Source organism: Thunnus albacares, chromosome 15 (genome assembly GCF_914725855.1).
Source record: "Thunnus albacares chromosome 15, fThuAlb1.1, whole genome shotgun sequence".
NCBI lineage: Eukaryota > Metazoa > Chordata > Actinopteri > Scombriformes > Scombridae > Thunnus > Thunnus albacares.
This window is the reverse complement of record NC_058120.1, coordinates 18,992,497-19,008,666: the sequence shown is the minus strand read 5'-3', so window position 1 is coordinate 19,008,666 and position 16,170 is coordinate 18,992,497. Positions and strand designations below refer to the sequence as shown.

The 16,170-nt window shown below is 39.9% G+C and overlaps 3 protein-coding genes and 1 non-coding gene across 10 annotated transcripts in view; 1 reads left to right on the top strand and 3 right to left on the bottom strand.

The window, feature by feature from the left end:
- The window catches only part of pcnt (pericentrin), a 38,338-nt gene extending 37,529 nt beyond the window's left edge, over positions 1-809 (bottom strand). For all 5 annotated transcript variants that reach the window (XM_044373968.1, XM_044373972.1, XM_044373970.1 and 2 more), the window contains exon 1: positions 600-809. In XM_044373968.1, the coding sequence (XP_044229903.1) occupies positions 600-647 (48 nt within the window). In that variant the 5' untranslated portion in view covers positions 648-809. The remainder of the gene's footprint in view (positions 1-599) is intronic.
- Positions 810-1,584: 775 nt separating this feature from the next.
- zgc:112416 (uncharacterized protein LOC550509 homolog) lies at positions 1,585-6,143 on the top strand. The gene is made up of 9 exons (XM_044375132.1): positions 1,585-1,868; positions 1,964-2,020; positions 2,195-2,252; positions 2,542-2,615; positions 2,846-3,070; positions 3,859-3,973; positions 4,067-4,203; positions 4,278-4,507; positions 4,604-6,143. Exons 1-9 carry the CDS (start codon positions 1,854-1,856, stop codon positions 4,620-4,622), a joined length of 930 nt encoding a protein of 309 aa, XP_044231067.1. The 5' UTR covers positions 1,585-1,853; the 3' UTR covers positions 4,623-6,143.
- Positions 5,257-5,329, bottom strand: trnak-uuu. Its single transcript has one exon. It is a non-coding gene; the product is annotated as a tRNA-Lys (tRNA).
- On the bottom strand, positions 5,606-15,666 carry atg9a (ATG9 autophagy related 9 homolog A (S. cerevisiae)). 3 transcript variants are annotated; one of them, XM_044375130.1, is made up of 21 exons: positions 15,478-15,666; positions 15,133-15,188; positions 14,348-14,508; positions 14,025-14,176; positions 13,851-13,894; positions 13,664-13,728; positions 13,382-13,531; positions 12,625-12,766; positions 12,323-12,463; positions 12,072-12,192; positions 11,772-11,947; positions 11,549-11,671; positions 11,153-11,340; positions 10,084-10,237; positions 9,256-9,435; positions 8,875-9,087; positions 8,544-8,776; positions 8,170-8,287; positions 7,750-8,020; positions 7,318-7,463; positions 5,606-7,230 (listed from the first exon to the last, which is right to left on the bottom strand). In XM_044375130.1, the coding sequence occupies exons 4-21, from the start codon at positions 14,125-14,127 to the stop codon at positions 7,222-7,224; spliced, it is 2,577 nt and encodes an 858-aa protein (XP_044231065.1). In that variant the 5' UTR covers positions 14,128-14,176; positions 14,348-14,508; positions 15,133-15,188; positions 15,478-15,666; the 3' UTR covers positions 5,606-7,221. The 3 variants fall into 3 exon arrangements, with proteins under 3 accessions (XP_044231065.1, XP_044231066.1, XP_044231064.1); XM_044375131.1 differs by lacking the exon at positions 14,348-14,508 and having other exon boundaries at positions 15,448-15,666; XM_044375129.1 differs by lacking the exon at positions 14,348-14,508.
- Between the last annotated feature and the right edge of the window lie 504 nt (positions 15,667-16,170).

Genomic DNA, 16,170 nt, shown 5'->3' with positions numbered 1-16,170 from the left:
TTTAAGGCTGTAAAATTCTATCATAATTAACATAAGCCCTTTTATTAGACCCGTTAAGTGTTTTTCCTATGTCGGTGAAGGTTGTAATGGCAATTACACACACAAACAAAAAAAATCCCCAAATGCAAATGGACCCCAACATGTGACAAAGCGTTTAATTTCCGACGAAAACATCGACACTGCTCAAAGACAACACTTCAGGAATACGTAAACATTCAAAGACAACACTTCAGAAATAAGTACGTTGGACGTTAAAAGCTTATTTCCCTCGTATTTGTGAATAAGTACACCTTTCTGTTTCTACTGAACTCCAAGTGTGTGCGAAGAAAGTCAATTCATTAGCCGATTAACCGAACATAACTCCATCACTGTTATTGTTGTCGTTACCTCAGCTAATAATCAACGCGCGGCTTATGCGCGGTAACGTTAAATGAGTTAAATTAGAAGTCTATAATTTGACGACAAATGGAAACTAGGCAACGACAAACAAAACGTTGAATAATATTGAGGGAGTGTAGTTCGCAGTTGACAAAGCTATGACAAGAATTAGCCAACTGCTAGCATTCAATATTAGCGTGCGTTTAATGTTAGCAACAAACCTTCGCTCTCCCAGCCTCTAGTTTTCTCTGCCGTTCATCTTCATCCATCTCTCGGTTAAAATAAAACCATTAAAATTTAGGACCAACGTCCTAAATCGGTTGAAAAGCTCAACAAAACCTTCACTTTTAGCATAAGTTAGCTAAAACAAAATCTTTGAGCTTCCTTTGGACACAACTGTCAACAGATAATATTCAATATGGCCGCCAAGTCATTTCAACTCCGCCCTTATCGAGTTTCCCTGAATGAACAGACCAATCAAATCATTGCTTTCCACAGCTTCAGCCAATGAGATTTGCGTCGATATTCCCGCATAATAATAAGCCACCTCCTAATTTGTACATCACCTAAACTAGAATCTTGGTGACCAATAAGATGATTGTATGAAGTTGCCACATTTGGATTGACGGCTCTTGCAGCCAATCAGAGCCTGCTAATACAAAATAGATATGCGCTCACTTGTGTTTTGAAAGTGCCAGTGCGGAATCCTGCCGGGGGTTACTGGGGCAACAGAACAACCTTATGACGACTGAGGCGCGGTTACCATCGTAGTTACAGTAAAATATGTATTTCAAAACTGGGTCAAAAGGTTAGAGTTATTTAAATCATGACAACAATAGTAATATTTTTTGTTATTTGTGGGTTATCATTAAATAAAACACCAATTTATTTTTTCTATCTAGATTAAGTTAGACAAGAAATATATCCAAGGGGCATAGTTATTTTTATTGCATTGTGGGTGACAATTATTGACTGTCATCACCTGGTTAATCACCTAATTTGGACTAAACAGAGCCCCACAAAAGTTTAGAGCAAGATCATCTTTTAATTTTGATAAGTGAATTGTAGTTTGGGCCTTAAAGGACAGGTTCACAATTTTTCAAGTGTGTCTTAAAACAACAGTCAGGTGCCCATATGAACACTTAAAGAGGTTTTCCTCACTGTAATCATTCCTCCTGTTCATACTGGCTATTAAAAGATTCCCTTCAAGTGGTCTTTCATCGTAAGTGATTGGGGCCAAAATCCACAGGGTGTCCACGCAGTCATTTTTATGCAAAAATTTTTATGCATTAGTCATATCAAGAGGATATCTGCCACATTTACAGTATTTATAGCATCAAATTCCCTCTCTATAGAAACCAAGTAGGAAGGTCATGGTGACGCACCAGTGGTAAACAGGTGCGTCCCATGACAACCAATGTGTGGCTTAGTTTGACTCAAACACAAAGGTGGACATCAAATCTGTGTGACTCCAAATGCCACAATTTCAGGTAAATTAAATAATCTGTTTGTGTGTTTGCGTGAAACCTGTTCACTCCAGAGAATGCCACAATTAAACTGTTTCTTCATTCTGCTCACCTTGTAGCATGGCAGTCCTGTGGTTGATCAGATGACAAGATTTAAACTCAAACTGCTGGAGAAGGTATGTGATAGGTAGACAGAGTTAATAAGAAATTGTTGCAACTGCATTCACAATTATATTTTTTCTTCTCACGTACTCACATGTGGAATAGTTCAGCTTGGTTTCTGTTTCTACTTTTTTCTTGAGAACAGAAGGTCAAAATCTTTAAGAAATATTCTTTACTGACATTCATAGAGACTGGAAAACGAGAAGCACAATATGGACCAAAGAGCAGAGTCTGCCCAGTCTGCAAGTAAGATAAAGATTTTACTGTATGAGTACATTTACATTTTACATTATAGACATTTATTTGACACTAAGATTGAAGTTGGCATGTGGAGAGTATACCAAGATAATGTACTGTTAGTCATAAAATTAACAAGTAGTTATGAAGCTGAGCACCAACATTAGACAATTAAAAAAAAAAAATCATTTCTTAGGAGCTGATTGAAGAGTTTGAAGCTGTTAGTAAAGTAGGCAGACATGAATGAGGATAAACACTTACAGAGTTAGTTAGTGAGAGCATGATTTTGTCTATTCAGGGAGTTACGATGGACAGATGGATGCATTGCACCGTGCACTGAGGCGAAAACAGGACCTACTGCAGAGACTGAGGGTTAGTACAAAATCTTTATATCTTTACATTATGAGAATAAACATTTTCACTCATTAACACATGAATATAGTTGCTTACTTCAAGAAATTGAGGTGAAGACGACAAACTGAATGCAGGCAAAAGGCAGAAGAAATTTACAAGAACTTAGTCCAATGTCTTGAGTTTTTACTCTTTGACCTGTCATGACAAGTGTATAATGTGTTGTATGTTGTTTGGGATCTTTTGTGTAGGAGCAGCATATGTTAGAGGACCTCAACAGACCTCACACCTGGGGAGGGTTGCGAAACCAGTACCGGTCACATTTTGCCACTGCCCCTCAGCTGCCCATATCGCTCCCACATATGGAACCGATTCGCATCCACCAGCCAGCGCCTGCTCTGCTCACCCTGCCTCCACCACCACCACCACCACCACCACCTGCCCCGCCTCAGCCCCCACACATCATCCAGCAGACTGTGAGACACTCAGCATTAATCTCAAAAACACCCCCAATCCCTCGGATCCGTCTCGCTGTATCCATGTGGTCTATTTAATTAATTTAATCTTCTTTTCCGCTTCCTTATCCTCTGTTTTTGGCCCATTCATCTACTTTTATGCACTAAATTGACACTTTTATCCAGGCTGACTTGCAACAAGTACAAGAAGGGTGATATCCCTGTAAGGAAAATTGTCATCCTTCCTCCTGACCTTACTATTACACCATACTCATTTTCATATGTTTAATTTGATTTTTATTTAGCTCTATATCTGTGTATTTAGAGTTCAATAATAGAAATGTACATTTTCAGGAAACACAACAAAACAGAAAACACAAAGTTTCACAGCATGAACATGAAAAGTTGTTTTGTGAGATGTTTTTGTGTTTTATGAAATGTCATTGTGTTTTGCACCCTAGGGACACCGTATAGGCTAAATATTATCACATATAAAATATAAAAAGTGCCATTGCAAGATTAAGATTTTACACAATGGCCTTTGCAAAATTTGTCCACATGCCACTGATTTCCTCTAAGTATACTGACAGACATAATTTGCCTTTAAAATGACTGGTTAAAGGAATAATACTAAGAAAAAAGGATAAATCATATTACATTGCTATAATACATTAGATCATGTTAGTATGTGTGGGACATGGGGCAGTATTATCTTGGTAAAGGGGACATGAAACTAGTGTCAAAAAATGGAGAGCCTTATATTTAACATATTTGTGCAAATTAGATATTCTTTTTCTCTCTCTCTGAAGCTACCCCAGCAGCCTGCCACCATCATACAACAGCTGCCACAACAGCAGCCTCTGATTACCCAGATTCCCCTGCTTCAGCCAAACCCTGCATCTCGCTCAGGCAGCATCAAAGAGGGTACGTAACACTACATATACCGTATGTATGTATCTTATTTAAGGTTGTCTGTATTCATATGTCAGTATGTGTTTGTGTACTCGTGTCTTTTAGACATGGTGGAGTTGATGCTGATGCAAAATGCGCAGATGCACCAAATCATAATGCACAATATGATGCTGAAAGCCATGCCTCCTATGGCCCTGTCGCCACCCAATCACAGTGCCACTCAGACTGCGTATCTTGGACAGGTACACACACACCTGCACGTTTACAAAATTGTCATGTCTGTCTTTTCACAAATCCCCAAATTTGTATTTTCCAGGATGGTTACCAGGGAGCCCCTATTTTTGTAAGGCCAGATGTCAAACCAAGGGGATGTGCTGTCCATCATCATCATCACTTTGGTCCTACACCTGCAGCACCACAGCTGCCCCCCATCGGCTACCCTATGTGGCTGCCAGTGGTGTCACCTGTCCCTTCAGGACAAGCACAGGGACATGTACCATCAGTGCAGCAGGGAACAGAACCATTTTCACTCCCACCACTCAACGTGTAAGGTTTATGACAGCACATGTGTACTTTATATTTACACACTCACGTAATTATTTTGGGAATTTTCAGCTTTCACATTTGTTTGTGTCTTCACAGGAGTGGGACTTCTCTCTGAGAGCCCCCTGCTGTCTCTGAATTGAAACTGCATGTGAGACATTGGGATAGATGTAATTCCCCGTTTGTACAACTGGTCAAGGAGGACTCATACTAAAAAGAAACAAAAACTCGCAGGAGAACAAAACGCACATGCATTTAATGGAAACGTTGTTGTTTTCCCTTATTTTTTTCCAAAACATGTCATGTATGAATGGGAGACAAATAAAAACAGGTCAACTTCGAAGTCCTAGAAAACAAAACTTAATTTGAGGGAATCATAGCTGTTACGAGCCATCCCACAGATAGTAAGTTTCATTTGCAGTATCTGGAAGATAGACATTTACTCGCAAATTAAATTATATTTTGGGGGCTTTTATGATTTATTTTCCATGACAGGATGATCTCCATCCATTACAAACACATTAAAATGTGTCGCAATTTAGTTAATGAACATTAGATTAACGTTTACACTCGTCTGATTAGGTTAACGATTAAATATACAAAGTGGCGAAAACGTGACGTTAGTTGGGCACATAGCTACGACTTTTCGTTTTAGCGTAATTTTTGTCGGTAAAAACACCATATTTCTCCAGTAATGACGTTTAAATGAACGACGATCGTTCCTAAAGAGCGAATATAAACAAAAAGACTACCGCCCGAACAGGGACTTGAACCCTGGACCCTCAGATTAAAAGTCTGATGCTCTACCGACTGAGCTATCCGGGCTCTGACAAGTACTTTTATTTGAGTATATAAGAATATTCCAACGTTACCAAGGAAGACATAATCTTAACATTTATTGTCCAAGTTACCTTGATGTTAATGTTAGTTAACGTGTTGTGTATTTAGCGAACTAGCTAAGCTAAGCTAGCCGCATAGCTATCAGGCTAACGCTAACGACAGGCTGATCACAAATGTGAAATATAACATTAGCAGTTAGTTGGGAGTTCAGGCCAAAGCAACTGTAAGATGTAATAAGCACATTAATGTATTCACTACTCGTATCATTGCCCAGAGTTTAATGAATGCATTTAAATCTGTACAAAATGGTACTTTACAGGATCTATAAAACAGAAATAACAGGAATCACTTCTACGTTAACGTTACCGCACTGAATCACCGCGTCCTCGATATCAGTCCAGCATTGTGACACAAAGTGCTCCGTTTATCCCCCATCAAAAAGCACAACAGGAAACACAGCATTGACTCACAATGTCAACAAGTGTCAATCATCTTGGCACATCCCTTTGATAAATAAAATATATATATATATATATATGAGAACATACACATATAAACAATCCCAGTTAGGTGACACCTTCTGCATTAACATGTTATTAAAGTGCATATTTGCTCTTTTAAAGAATTGTGGATTAATTACAGGAGAACAAAAGGCGGTCATGCTGTGATTAAACAAGACGTAGAGGAGGATGGTTCATGGTGCAGCTTTCTTGCTGTGGGAACTCTTCAGAAGAATGAGTGGATGATGATCATGCACTTTGTGCTGGAGGGGGGGCTTTTTGTATGGCACAAAAGTCAAGATTACATGCTGAAAACAGTCTTGTTTTACCCTTTACCAAGTCTGTAGAAGAATAATGAATGGTAAACAATAAAAACCTGGGTTAAATCGGATTACAATGTGCTTGCATTCCTCATCTCTGGTTACACATCCGAAAATGCTGGCCTTACAACTTTGCACACTTGATAATTGAATCGTGTTTACCAATGCTGAGAAATAACCTGATATTGTTTATTTACACAGTGCATGTGTGCAGAATACCTGGCTGCTCTACAGCAAACAGAGCCAGAACTGAACTTTGAAATGCAAAAGAAATCCAAACAGAGTAAAATAATTAATAAGAACGTTTCAAATGAATTTTACACTATTTGAGGCTTTTGTGTGTTTTGCGACGAGGCAATCTGCAAGCTGAAAGACAGAGTACAAGGTAGGATACACAGTGTCCTACTATTGATATGAGAACTTACAGTATACACACAATGACAGTCAGTGTGCTACCAGCATCTTTCTAAACACATCTCTGTGAATGCTGTTATTATTAAAGAGTTAACATACATTCTTCAAATTTCACGCCACTTGGTCTATAAAAAAGGGAAACAATAGAGACAGCACAATTCAGATTATTGTGATCACAGTTGGGGCAAACTGATTTGTCTTTTTTAACAAGTGACACCTCAGTTAAGTGCCATCAATGCCTCCAATAGTGATCACAATTTCTTTTCTGTGTAGCATCACATGCACGTTCATTATGTTATCCTTTTGACATTATAAAACAGTAGTGTAATCTGATGTTATCAATGGCTATTAGAAATAACTTGACCTTGCAGGTCCTCTTCAGAAATTTACCCTGTCTGCCTGTTAAGGCATATAATAAGTCATACAGTCTCCCACTGTATCTTTAAATGGACAATCTAAACTTCCAGATGATTTCAGTAGTTGAGTGTTTTGAGGGGATCATGGTACACCGCTCTCACACGTGCCAATCTTCATCTGTGACAGATCAGACGGTCGATCCTGGAGGAAGGTTTGGTAAAGGATGATCATGGGTGTTTGGTTAGCTAAGGAGGGAGAGACGCTGATACTTCTCCACATGGCTTAGTTATGTAACCTAAAAAGGGAGAAAGATAACAAAAATATCACTTATAATGCACACAGGCCAAATAAAAAAAACACTCCACTCTTAAACAGCATTTACCTTGTGTATATGAGGAGGCATCTCATCCTCTGAGCTCTCTTCTGGTAGTGGCTCATGGTGTCGTGGTGCTGCTTGACCCTCTTCTGCCCACCCTCCCATTGGCACACGGGCCGACCTCACCGCCTTTCCCCCTGCACCTAAAGAGTCTGGGGAGGCAGAGTCAAGGCAGAGGGCATCATTAGGAAAAATCAACAGTTAATATGACTTGTAGAGTTCAAGAAATCAAGACAATTTAAAATGCTGAAACTGCAGGAGTGGAAGCACCCATGTGACAATAACAAAAAGTAAAGATTAAGTGATAATACTATCAAAAAGAACAGTAGGTGAAAATCAATCCATGTTGTTTAAAGCCTGAACTGCCAATCAAATATTGTTTAATTCAAAACATGTCAGTGGTGTGAAACATGGAGAGTAAATCAAAAAGAAAGATACCTGTGATAGTTCCACTATGGCGGCGCTGGCTGCCGCTTTGTAATGGAGCCCCCTCCTGGCGCAGGGCGGAACCGTTGTTGGCTGAAGCTGAGGTGGGAATGGCACTGGGACTGGGTACTGCTGTGGGGAAGGTGTGTGAGCGAGGGAAGTGTCTGGAGTGAGCGCTGGGTTCGCTCCTCACCTCATCCGGGACACTGTCGCTGCTTTCGTCACTCTCCTGCCTGTGCCACGTGTGACGAGAGACCTCACTACGTGACTGCTGTTTATGGAGCTAAAAGGGGAAAAAAAAAGAGATAGGAGGAGGAGCCGTAAATGATGTTGTGTGCGTCAGATGTGAGAACACGCTGAACTTCAGTCAGTTTATGACTCCAACAGATCCTCTCTATTCTTCTCCTCTAATGTGTGCATATATACACTTACCTCATGCATGTAAAGTGCATGGATGCTCATCTCAGTGGAGGCATACTCTGATAGGATCAAACTGGAAAGTTGTCCCTCCCATGCACTGCTTCCTGAACTGACAGTTCGAGCATCAGTCCTATCAGAGGAGAGCAAAAATGTGGAAAAAATGAGGACATGAAGATGAGGATGATAGAGGAAAACAGAATATTGCATTTAGATAAGAAATTAAGATGGGTAATGATTGACAAAGCTCTTGTGAGTGTGGTAGATTTGTACTTTGAGCTGTGAGTTATAATCTATTTTTAGTTTCAATCCAGCGGCAAGGTAAATATTACAAGTTGGACAGAAAGATCCAGCCTAAAAGGCATAATTATGAAGGAGCATTTTCCTACCCAGAGCCTGCCATGGCCTTGCTCATGGTTGAAGTGTGGCCACCAGCCCTGTGAGCTCCACTCAAGCTGCCTCTCAGGTGAAGACTGCTGCTGATTGGAGAAAGGGAGCGCAAGGCAGATGCCCCATCACTTATGCCAGCTGCTGCATGATTGGTCAAAGAACTGTCCCGACCAAAATGAACAGAGCCCAGGGTAGATGGACCTGCCAAGAGGTTTGCAACGAGACTCCTTGGCTATAAGAGAGAGAAAGGGTAAGAGACAAGGAAGTAGATCCGCTTCTGAAGATGTTAGGAATTTTAACTCAAACATGAATGTTTATTTATCGCCGTACTTCAGACTCTGACAGTGAGAGTGGATGCGTGTCTGAAGGGGCTCCGGTGGCCTCTCTATGAACTCTTTCTTTCAGCTGGCTGATGAAGTGCGTGGTCTCTTGAGGAGGCTGCCACTGAGGGTTGGTGATAGCAAAATGCATCAGAGACAACTCCGTCTTCCCGTCCTCTGCCTGTTGGTAGATAGATGCCTCTGTCTTCCCTTCTGACATCCACTGTAGTGGGAGGAGAGAGAGGCAACTTACAGATACACTCTCTCATTCACTCATATTGCACTTTTGAATGAATTAATCTGATGCATGTAGACATGGATACAGCGCACAGTCTATAGACACTTCAAACAGGTGTCTACAGGTGTTTATGTCTATGTGGCAGTTCCTCACCGCAGGGTGTCCATGCTGCCTGATGTCCATTTGGGCAAAGGAGCAAGTGTCTCCCACCCCGACGACCTCTACAGTGAAGTTCCTGAAGAAATCAATGATCTCCAGAGACTTCCTCCTCAGGCAGAAGATGAGGATGATGGGAGTCACCACTGGACTCAGCAGCTCCTCTAGAATAAACACCTGGAAGCAAACAGATACGAAAGGTTAACCCTGTATACTTGTATAACAAAGAATGGTTCAGAAAGCACACCTAATTAATTTTGAACTCTTGCTTAAAAAGATGTGTTATTTAAAACTACAAATTCATATAATTGAGATGTTGAGTTGCCATTGGCTGGGAAAATCAAGAACCAAGGAGTGAATCTCTTCCCTTATATAGTGCAACAAGGTGCAGCTCAGTGTGGCGCTGAAACCCCTATTGGTTCAAGTGGATCTGCTTAATATTGAATTGCAGAAGTCTGCAGTTTCACTAGTCTGCTAGGAGTTATGAATGCAAATAACGGTGTGACTGTAAAGCTTGGCATTTCTCTAAAAAAAACAGATGTTCAGAGAGTATTTGGCAGTATAACTGTAGGCCCCTTTTCACAGCAGACATTTTGACTTGTCATAGCAAGAACAGCACAGGTGCAAGTAATAATATTAATGATGGCTTGATTGCATTTAAGGACCATTTCATGATCCTGAAGGTTCAGCTGTAATACAACCATCAATAATTATATTAATCATACCTATGGTTTTCCTACTGTGACATGTCAGAATAAACTTTTGACAGATTAATTCCAATGTTATCATCTTGACATTTATTCCCAGTACAGAATTTGTACGCACTGCTTTGTACTGGAAGAGCTGGGAGAACTGGTCACGGGTCTCATATCTATGTGCATTGCCCTGCCAGTGGTCAGGCATGTAGTGGATATGAGCCAGGATAACTCGCAACAGCTGCTCAGGACAAAACACCATGTGCTTATCAGGAATAAATGACCTGCAGAGAGAGAAAAATAAGTGATTGAAACATAAGTAAGTAGTCTTACAACTTCAGCGCTTTAGTGACAGGATATCGGATAATAACAGACTCTACCTTTGAAAAGTTTTTGATAACCATAAATACAGAGTTTGACACTGAAAACATTTTTAGTAGGTAACATTTTTTAAAATTCTTTGCAAAGATCTCACAAAACAATTTAAATTCAGTCCAGAATCTACCTATGAAATTTCTTATGGATTCTTAATTGCCTTTGATCTTTATAGGTACAAGATAGACTTACACAGATAGAACAAGATTTTTCTATAATAAAAATTCATGAGAATGTTCAGTAATAATAATGTTAATATTTAACATTTTCGATTTAAACTCATTACAGACTTCAAGGAGTGAGAAGCTACTTATGGAAGGAAACCCTCTTATAACCATCAGTTATACAGCACAATAAGCTGCTGAAGAGCATTAAAGGGATTACAACTCTAGGTAGATTTAAAAAGGGCAATAAAAAAATGGCTTGTGGGTTACGGGACCCTTATATTCTAGGTTAATATTTGTGTCTTGTATTAATGTTGTATATTTTTATCTGATGTTTGTGATTTAATATCTGTTCAATAATGATGAAGGTGATAAATTTTAAGTGATAAATGAGAAATTAGTGATGTATTTTATCCATCTTCATTGTTCATACAGTTGCAACTACTGCCTTTTCCTCCCTCCCCTGCTTTCCCAGCATGCTGGACCATCATTGAAATAAGCCTCCGGGCTTTGCTGTGTTATCCTGACTAATCATTAAATGATTTGTCTATATGTTTATAAAATGCTTTTGTTAAATACAATCATTAAATCAATGACTCAGATGTGCATTCAGAGAGATGAGAATAGCAGATAGATTATCTGTGTGACACTGATCCCTACCTGCATACTGTGATACACACTCCGAGCAGTGTGATTGACGAGAGAACATGTTCAACTGCGAGCACGTCCTCGTCATAGATGGTCAGGGCGATGAGGACTGCCAGAAGAGACCCAGCAAAAAACGCTACATTTTTGGCCACCACAGTCAGCAGTGGTGAAAGGAAACAGTTCATATACTTGGATGCAGCCTGAAGGAAATAGGAACAAATGAGGAGGAAGAGGGAGAGAAAAATGAGGAAATAGATTAATGATTAACTCCGCAGGCAACTGAAGGGAGGCACGAGTATAAGCTTAAAGAGCATAATGTAATAATATTCTGCATGTTCTCTCTATTTAATTAAAAGAAAAACACTGGGTTCAAAGAGAGAAGAAAGCAAAATAAGCTAATACACTGACCTTGTAGCCTTTGCTAAGGCGTGACATGAGTTCATGGTCCAACTCATTAAAGTGACGCAGGTAACATCGACCATACAGAGACCAGCATCTCGCTCCCAGAGAACCAGGCTCTCGCTTAATCACCTAGACACACACACACACACACACACAATAAACTACTGTCTTGGCCACTGAATGAAAAATGAAACTGTTTAGAGTCTGTAGGTGCATGTGAACCACTTACCTCAGTATAACTGAAGAAGGCGTAGAGAATCTGCCACACCAGAATGACCGGACACAGCAGCAGATTGGCAATGCCAATCCACAGTATACGTGATGCTAGCCTGTCTGCCAGCTCAAGCCTGTTGCCTCCTCTTTTATACTCTTGTTTCAGGCTCCACTCATTCTCAAACAGAGAGCCTACAGATGCACAAGGAAGAAACAAGAGGAGGAAGCATACAGACAGATCAGTTCACCGGCACACCAAACAAATGCAAAACATACAAAGGTATAAATGAATTACAGCGAACACACAAATACACACCTGGCCCCCAGAAGAAGATGAGTTCAAAGTTGTACTTGAGACCCCGGGTGTAAAACACAGAGTCCCCAAGTAAAGGAAGTCGAAATCGCACAGGAAGGAGAGATTTATTCACCATGGCAACCTACAGAAGAACAGGATGGAAGCTTTTGTTTGAGGTCACACTGTTTCCTTATGTTCACAGGTAACTATGTCAGACATGAATAGTGCCGCACCAAACAGTGTTATTAAAATTTCATCATAAATACACATACCATGTAGTTTTTAAAGCGGAGGATGCGGTGGTAGATGTCAAGCTCTGTCAGTTCTTTTTTATGGATACAGATCTGATGCTCCTTCTGGATCTCCACTATCCTAGCCTGAACCTCCTGCCATGTTGCATAGGGGAGCTCTGACTGAAAAAGAAAAGCACAGTAAAGGTTAGAGGGTTAAATTAGATTATACTATGTGATTATAATACATCTTACTAGGTATTTTTAAAGCCAACAAAGTAAATCTTCATGTGGCCAACACCCTACTACAAAATAACATCCTGACATTACTTTGCCTGGCTCACCATGGTCATCTTGAGGGCGTTAATATAGAAGGATCGGATCTCCCAGTAGCAGCAGACGTTATAGATGAATTTGATAAGGCGATGTAGCCAAAACACGCCAGAGATTATCAGCACAAAGATCACAAATGAATTGCCTTGGATACTGTGGGAAAAAAAATTACTTTTATAATTAAAAGATTTATGCACAAGACAGCTTTGACAGTCATTGCTTTGACAAATGTAATATTTCTTTATAGCACAATCAAACACATGGTAGCTAACATGGGTAAATAAGTTAACACACCTTTTCTATTAAGAATGTGTAAAATGTGCCAATGCACTGTAACCCACAAGGATTTCTCAAAAATGATTTCACTGTTATCACTAAGAAAGCACAAACATGCTTGATATTTGGGGTAAAACTTTCATCTTTTTCTCATACACATACTTCAAACATCACACTTCTGAATCATGTGCTTTCATAAAAAACAGGTATGACTCAGAGATTAACAAGTAAAAAACAAATTGGGATTTAGAATAATTCCCCACTGTGCAACTTGAAATAACGATTTACATCCCACACTTATTTAGTCTGGACGTGTTAGTGTTTCTTTACAGATGTGTCATTTGGATGATGGTATCCCACAACCCCTGTAACTTTCTAATAATCATCAGATCTATACTCAGCTACACCTCGCTTGGAAAGCAAATAACACTTGTATATTCTCTGCAGAAAGGTATCACAAAGAACATTTGCTAAATACAGTGTCATACTCACCGTGCACTGCAGACATTCACTGGGAGGATGGCATCAGGCAAGGTGACTTTAGACGAATCAGTGTGATTTACAAACTTGTTAGCAAAGAGGATGTCATAATCCACACAGTTGGCAAGGAAAACTGTGAAGCCAACCACAAACAGCAATTGACTGCAAAGAGAGAGAAGAAGAAGGTGGCAGGGGAGAAAGGAAAAGACAGTAAGAAACCATACTTATAGGGCACATCACATACCAAATTCCCTGAAAAACATTTTTACAGTTTATGATGAACAGGATACATACACCAGCTCAAAGATCTCTCCCAGCAGCATACAGGTGAATCCATTCTTCTGATGCAGATTATAGACGTAAGAAATGTTAAGGAATATTGCAAATCAATCTGAAGTGAGAAATCTTCTTTGTGTAAAGGTAGAGACAATTCAGAACATAGCAAATAAGGAATATTTGCCAAAAACATGTGAAAGGATATTCTTTGGAAAAACAGGTCCAGGTTTTCTATGTGGTGCCACTGGGCTGCAAAAGATTCATTGCAAATTAGTAGTGCTGATGTTGTTAAGCATTATTGTCAGTGTAAAAGAGAAGGAAGTGTTTCTGTGTGTGAGAAGGCCATGATTTGCTTGCGATTTGTGTGTGCGTGTCATACATTTGACTCCTTCTGGCACATGCATCAGCAGGTTCTCCTCTCCAGGGGGAGAGTCGCTGTAGGACGCCTCCAGGCGCTGGTACTCTGTGTCAAAGTGCGCCATAGTGACAGCAGCTTCAGTCTCACCAAGTAGATAAGCCCACTGCTACAGACTGGAGAGATGGGAGGGATGAGGGGATAACAAGAGGGTTAAAGATATGAAGATGAGTGGTAAAACATGACAGGAATAGAAGAAAAACAGTGATATAATAAGAAAGTCACAAAACAGAAAAGCACATGTTTGTAGTTGTTGATCCCTGCAGGAATATTCTATTCTGCCTGACCCTCTTGAAGTGAGGTGAGAGGTCAGGATCAATGACACAGCAGAAACCCTGGAGCTGGAGTCTTGCTGACAAAGGCAGTTCAAAACTAGATGCCCGGGTTAAAGGGCAGTCCTCTTATTCAATATGGAAACAGGCATGTACTGTAGTGTCCTCACACAGGGCTGAATTTTAAACAAAAGCAGACATAAAAAAATGCACTTTATGTAACTTGTAACCGACGGCCTGGGAAAACATACAGCGATGTATGAAACGAAACTTGTGGTAAAGCCACTTTAAATTGCAACTGCCTCGGTTAGAATAAGACTGAAACTAACTATTGTATGTAACACTAAAACCAACCAAATGGTTCAGAGACAAATATTTCTGTCTAAAAGGTCTGTCTATGTAGTTATGGTTGTTAATACCACCAGGAGATCCCAAAGAGACTCTTTGAATTCATAATGTTTTCACTCAAGGCTATAATTACATAGTATGGAGTACAAACTACCTAGCAGGAGTGAAGTGCAACAGAAATTATGAAAGAAGAGGCAAAACATTCTGCAGGGACTCATCTTAATTACGTTTAACTGCTGCCCTGTACTGCATTAACAACATTTTGTGGTGTAATAACTGTAATAAAAAACCAGGGACCATTTTGTAAGAGGGAAGGTACATTATTGAAAATGTAATGGTGAAATTGAACTAATGCTTTAATTATTGGTGACATCTTTTAACCACACATAAGCGTATTATGCCAGAACAAAGCTATGGTATAAATATCAGCTACAGAAATATGCCTTGCTTACCTCCATTCCAGTAAAGTACGTCCTATCCAGATCTGGTGTTTACTCAACATTCCCAGCTGAAAAAAGAGGAAGAATCCGTCTTATTTAAGACCACAACAAACAGCAGGAAAGGGCTTTGTGCCGTATTATTCTCGAGACAACATACAATACAGTTCGGGGGGGCTTAACCCACACACAAAATACCATATATAGCTGTCTTTTAATGAGTGGCTGTTTAAAAATCATAAGTAGCAGTGACACATCAACGAAGCCAACACAGATTCAAGTGTTGTTGTTGTCGTGGTTTGACAGCGCAGGCCTGCCCCAATATGTTACCTCTCAAATCCCGCCGCATGGAGCCCTTACCGTTGGGTTTTCACCTCCGTTGAGACAGGTATAAACAGTGAATCCACGGGGATTTTTTTTATCCGTTCACCGTCTTGTTTTCGTTTTCCTTTCGCCCCCTTATCGAAGTCATATATAAGCTAGTTTCATTTTCGATACAGCTAGCAGTGTGTGTGGCGTCTATCACGGCGAACGGACGGGAGCGTTATCCAATCAGAGAAGGAATTCTGTAATGTTTAAAGAAGCGGCCAATCAGATTCGTCCGGAGGCGGGCTCTGAGAGTGTGTTGTGTAGATTTTGGGACGTCCTGTGGCACGCCCTGCATGAGCCTCCATGATGGGCTCCTTTCAAAACATCACTCTGGTTTAATTAAATGTGTGTTTACTACCACCGCCTGGTCGGTTTAAGTAGTACCCCAAAAGGGATTTATTGAGTTATTACAAAGCTTTTGAACTGCTTTTTTGAATGAATTATTTATTATTTTATAGTTTAAAAGGCTTAAAAATGAGAAATGGATCAGTAGGATTCCTCCTTTTGGTCTACTGCAATATATAAACATCAGTGGTAGAAGAAGTATTCAGATCCTGTCGTTAATGTACATAAAGTATAATATGTAAAAGTACTCATTATGCAGCAGAATGACCTCTGTCAGTGTTATATTATTATACAACATACACACTGTTTGGTTAAATTAATTATTATAAAAAAAACTTG

Bases quoted from the DNA above. Each gene is read 5' to 3' on its own strand.
- zgc:112416 (XM_044375132.1), top strand. The intron at 2,616-2,845 runs GTTAGTACAAAA...TCTTTTGTGTAG, and splicing joins ACCTACTGCAGAGACTGAGG to GAGCAGCATATGTTAGAGGA. The intron at 4,204-4,277 runs GTACACACACAC...TGTATTTTCCAG, and splicing joins AGACTGCGTATCTTGGACAG to GATGGTTACCAGGGAGCCCC.
- atg9a (XM_044375131.1), bottom strand. From the start codon at position 14,127: ATGGCGCACTTTGACACAGAGTACCAGCGCCTGGAGGCGTCCTACAGC. The intron at 13,729-13,850 runs ATATCCTTTCAC...AACATTTCTTAC, and splicing joins TGGACCTGTTTTTCCAAAGA to GTCTATAATCTGCATCAGAA. The intron at 8,777-8,874 runs GTACGGCGATAA...TCTCTCTTATAG, and splicing joins TCTCACTGTCAGAGTCTGAA to CCAAGGAGTCTCGTTGCAAA.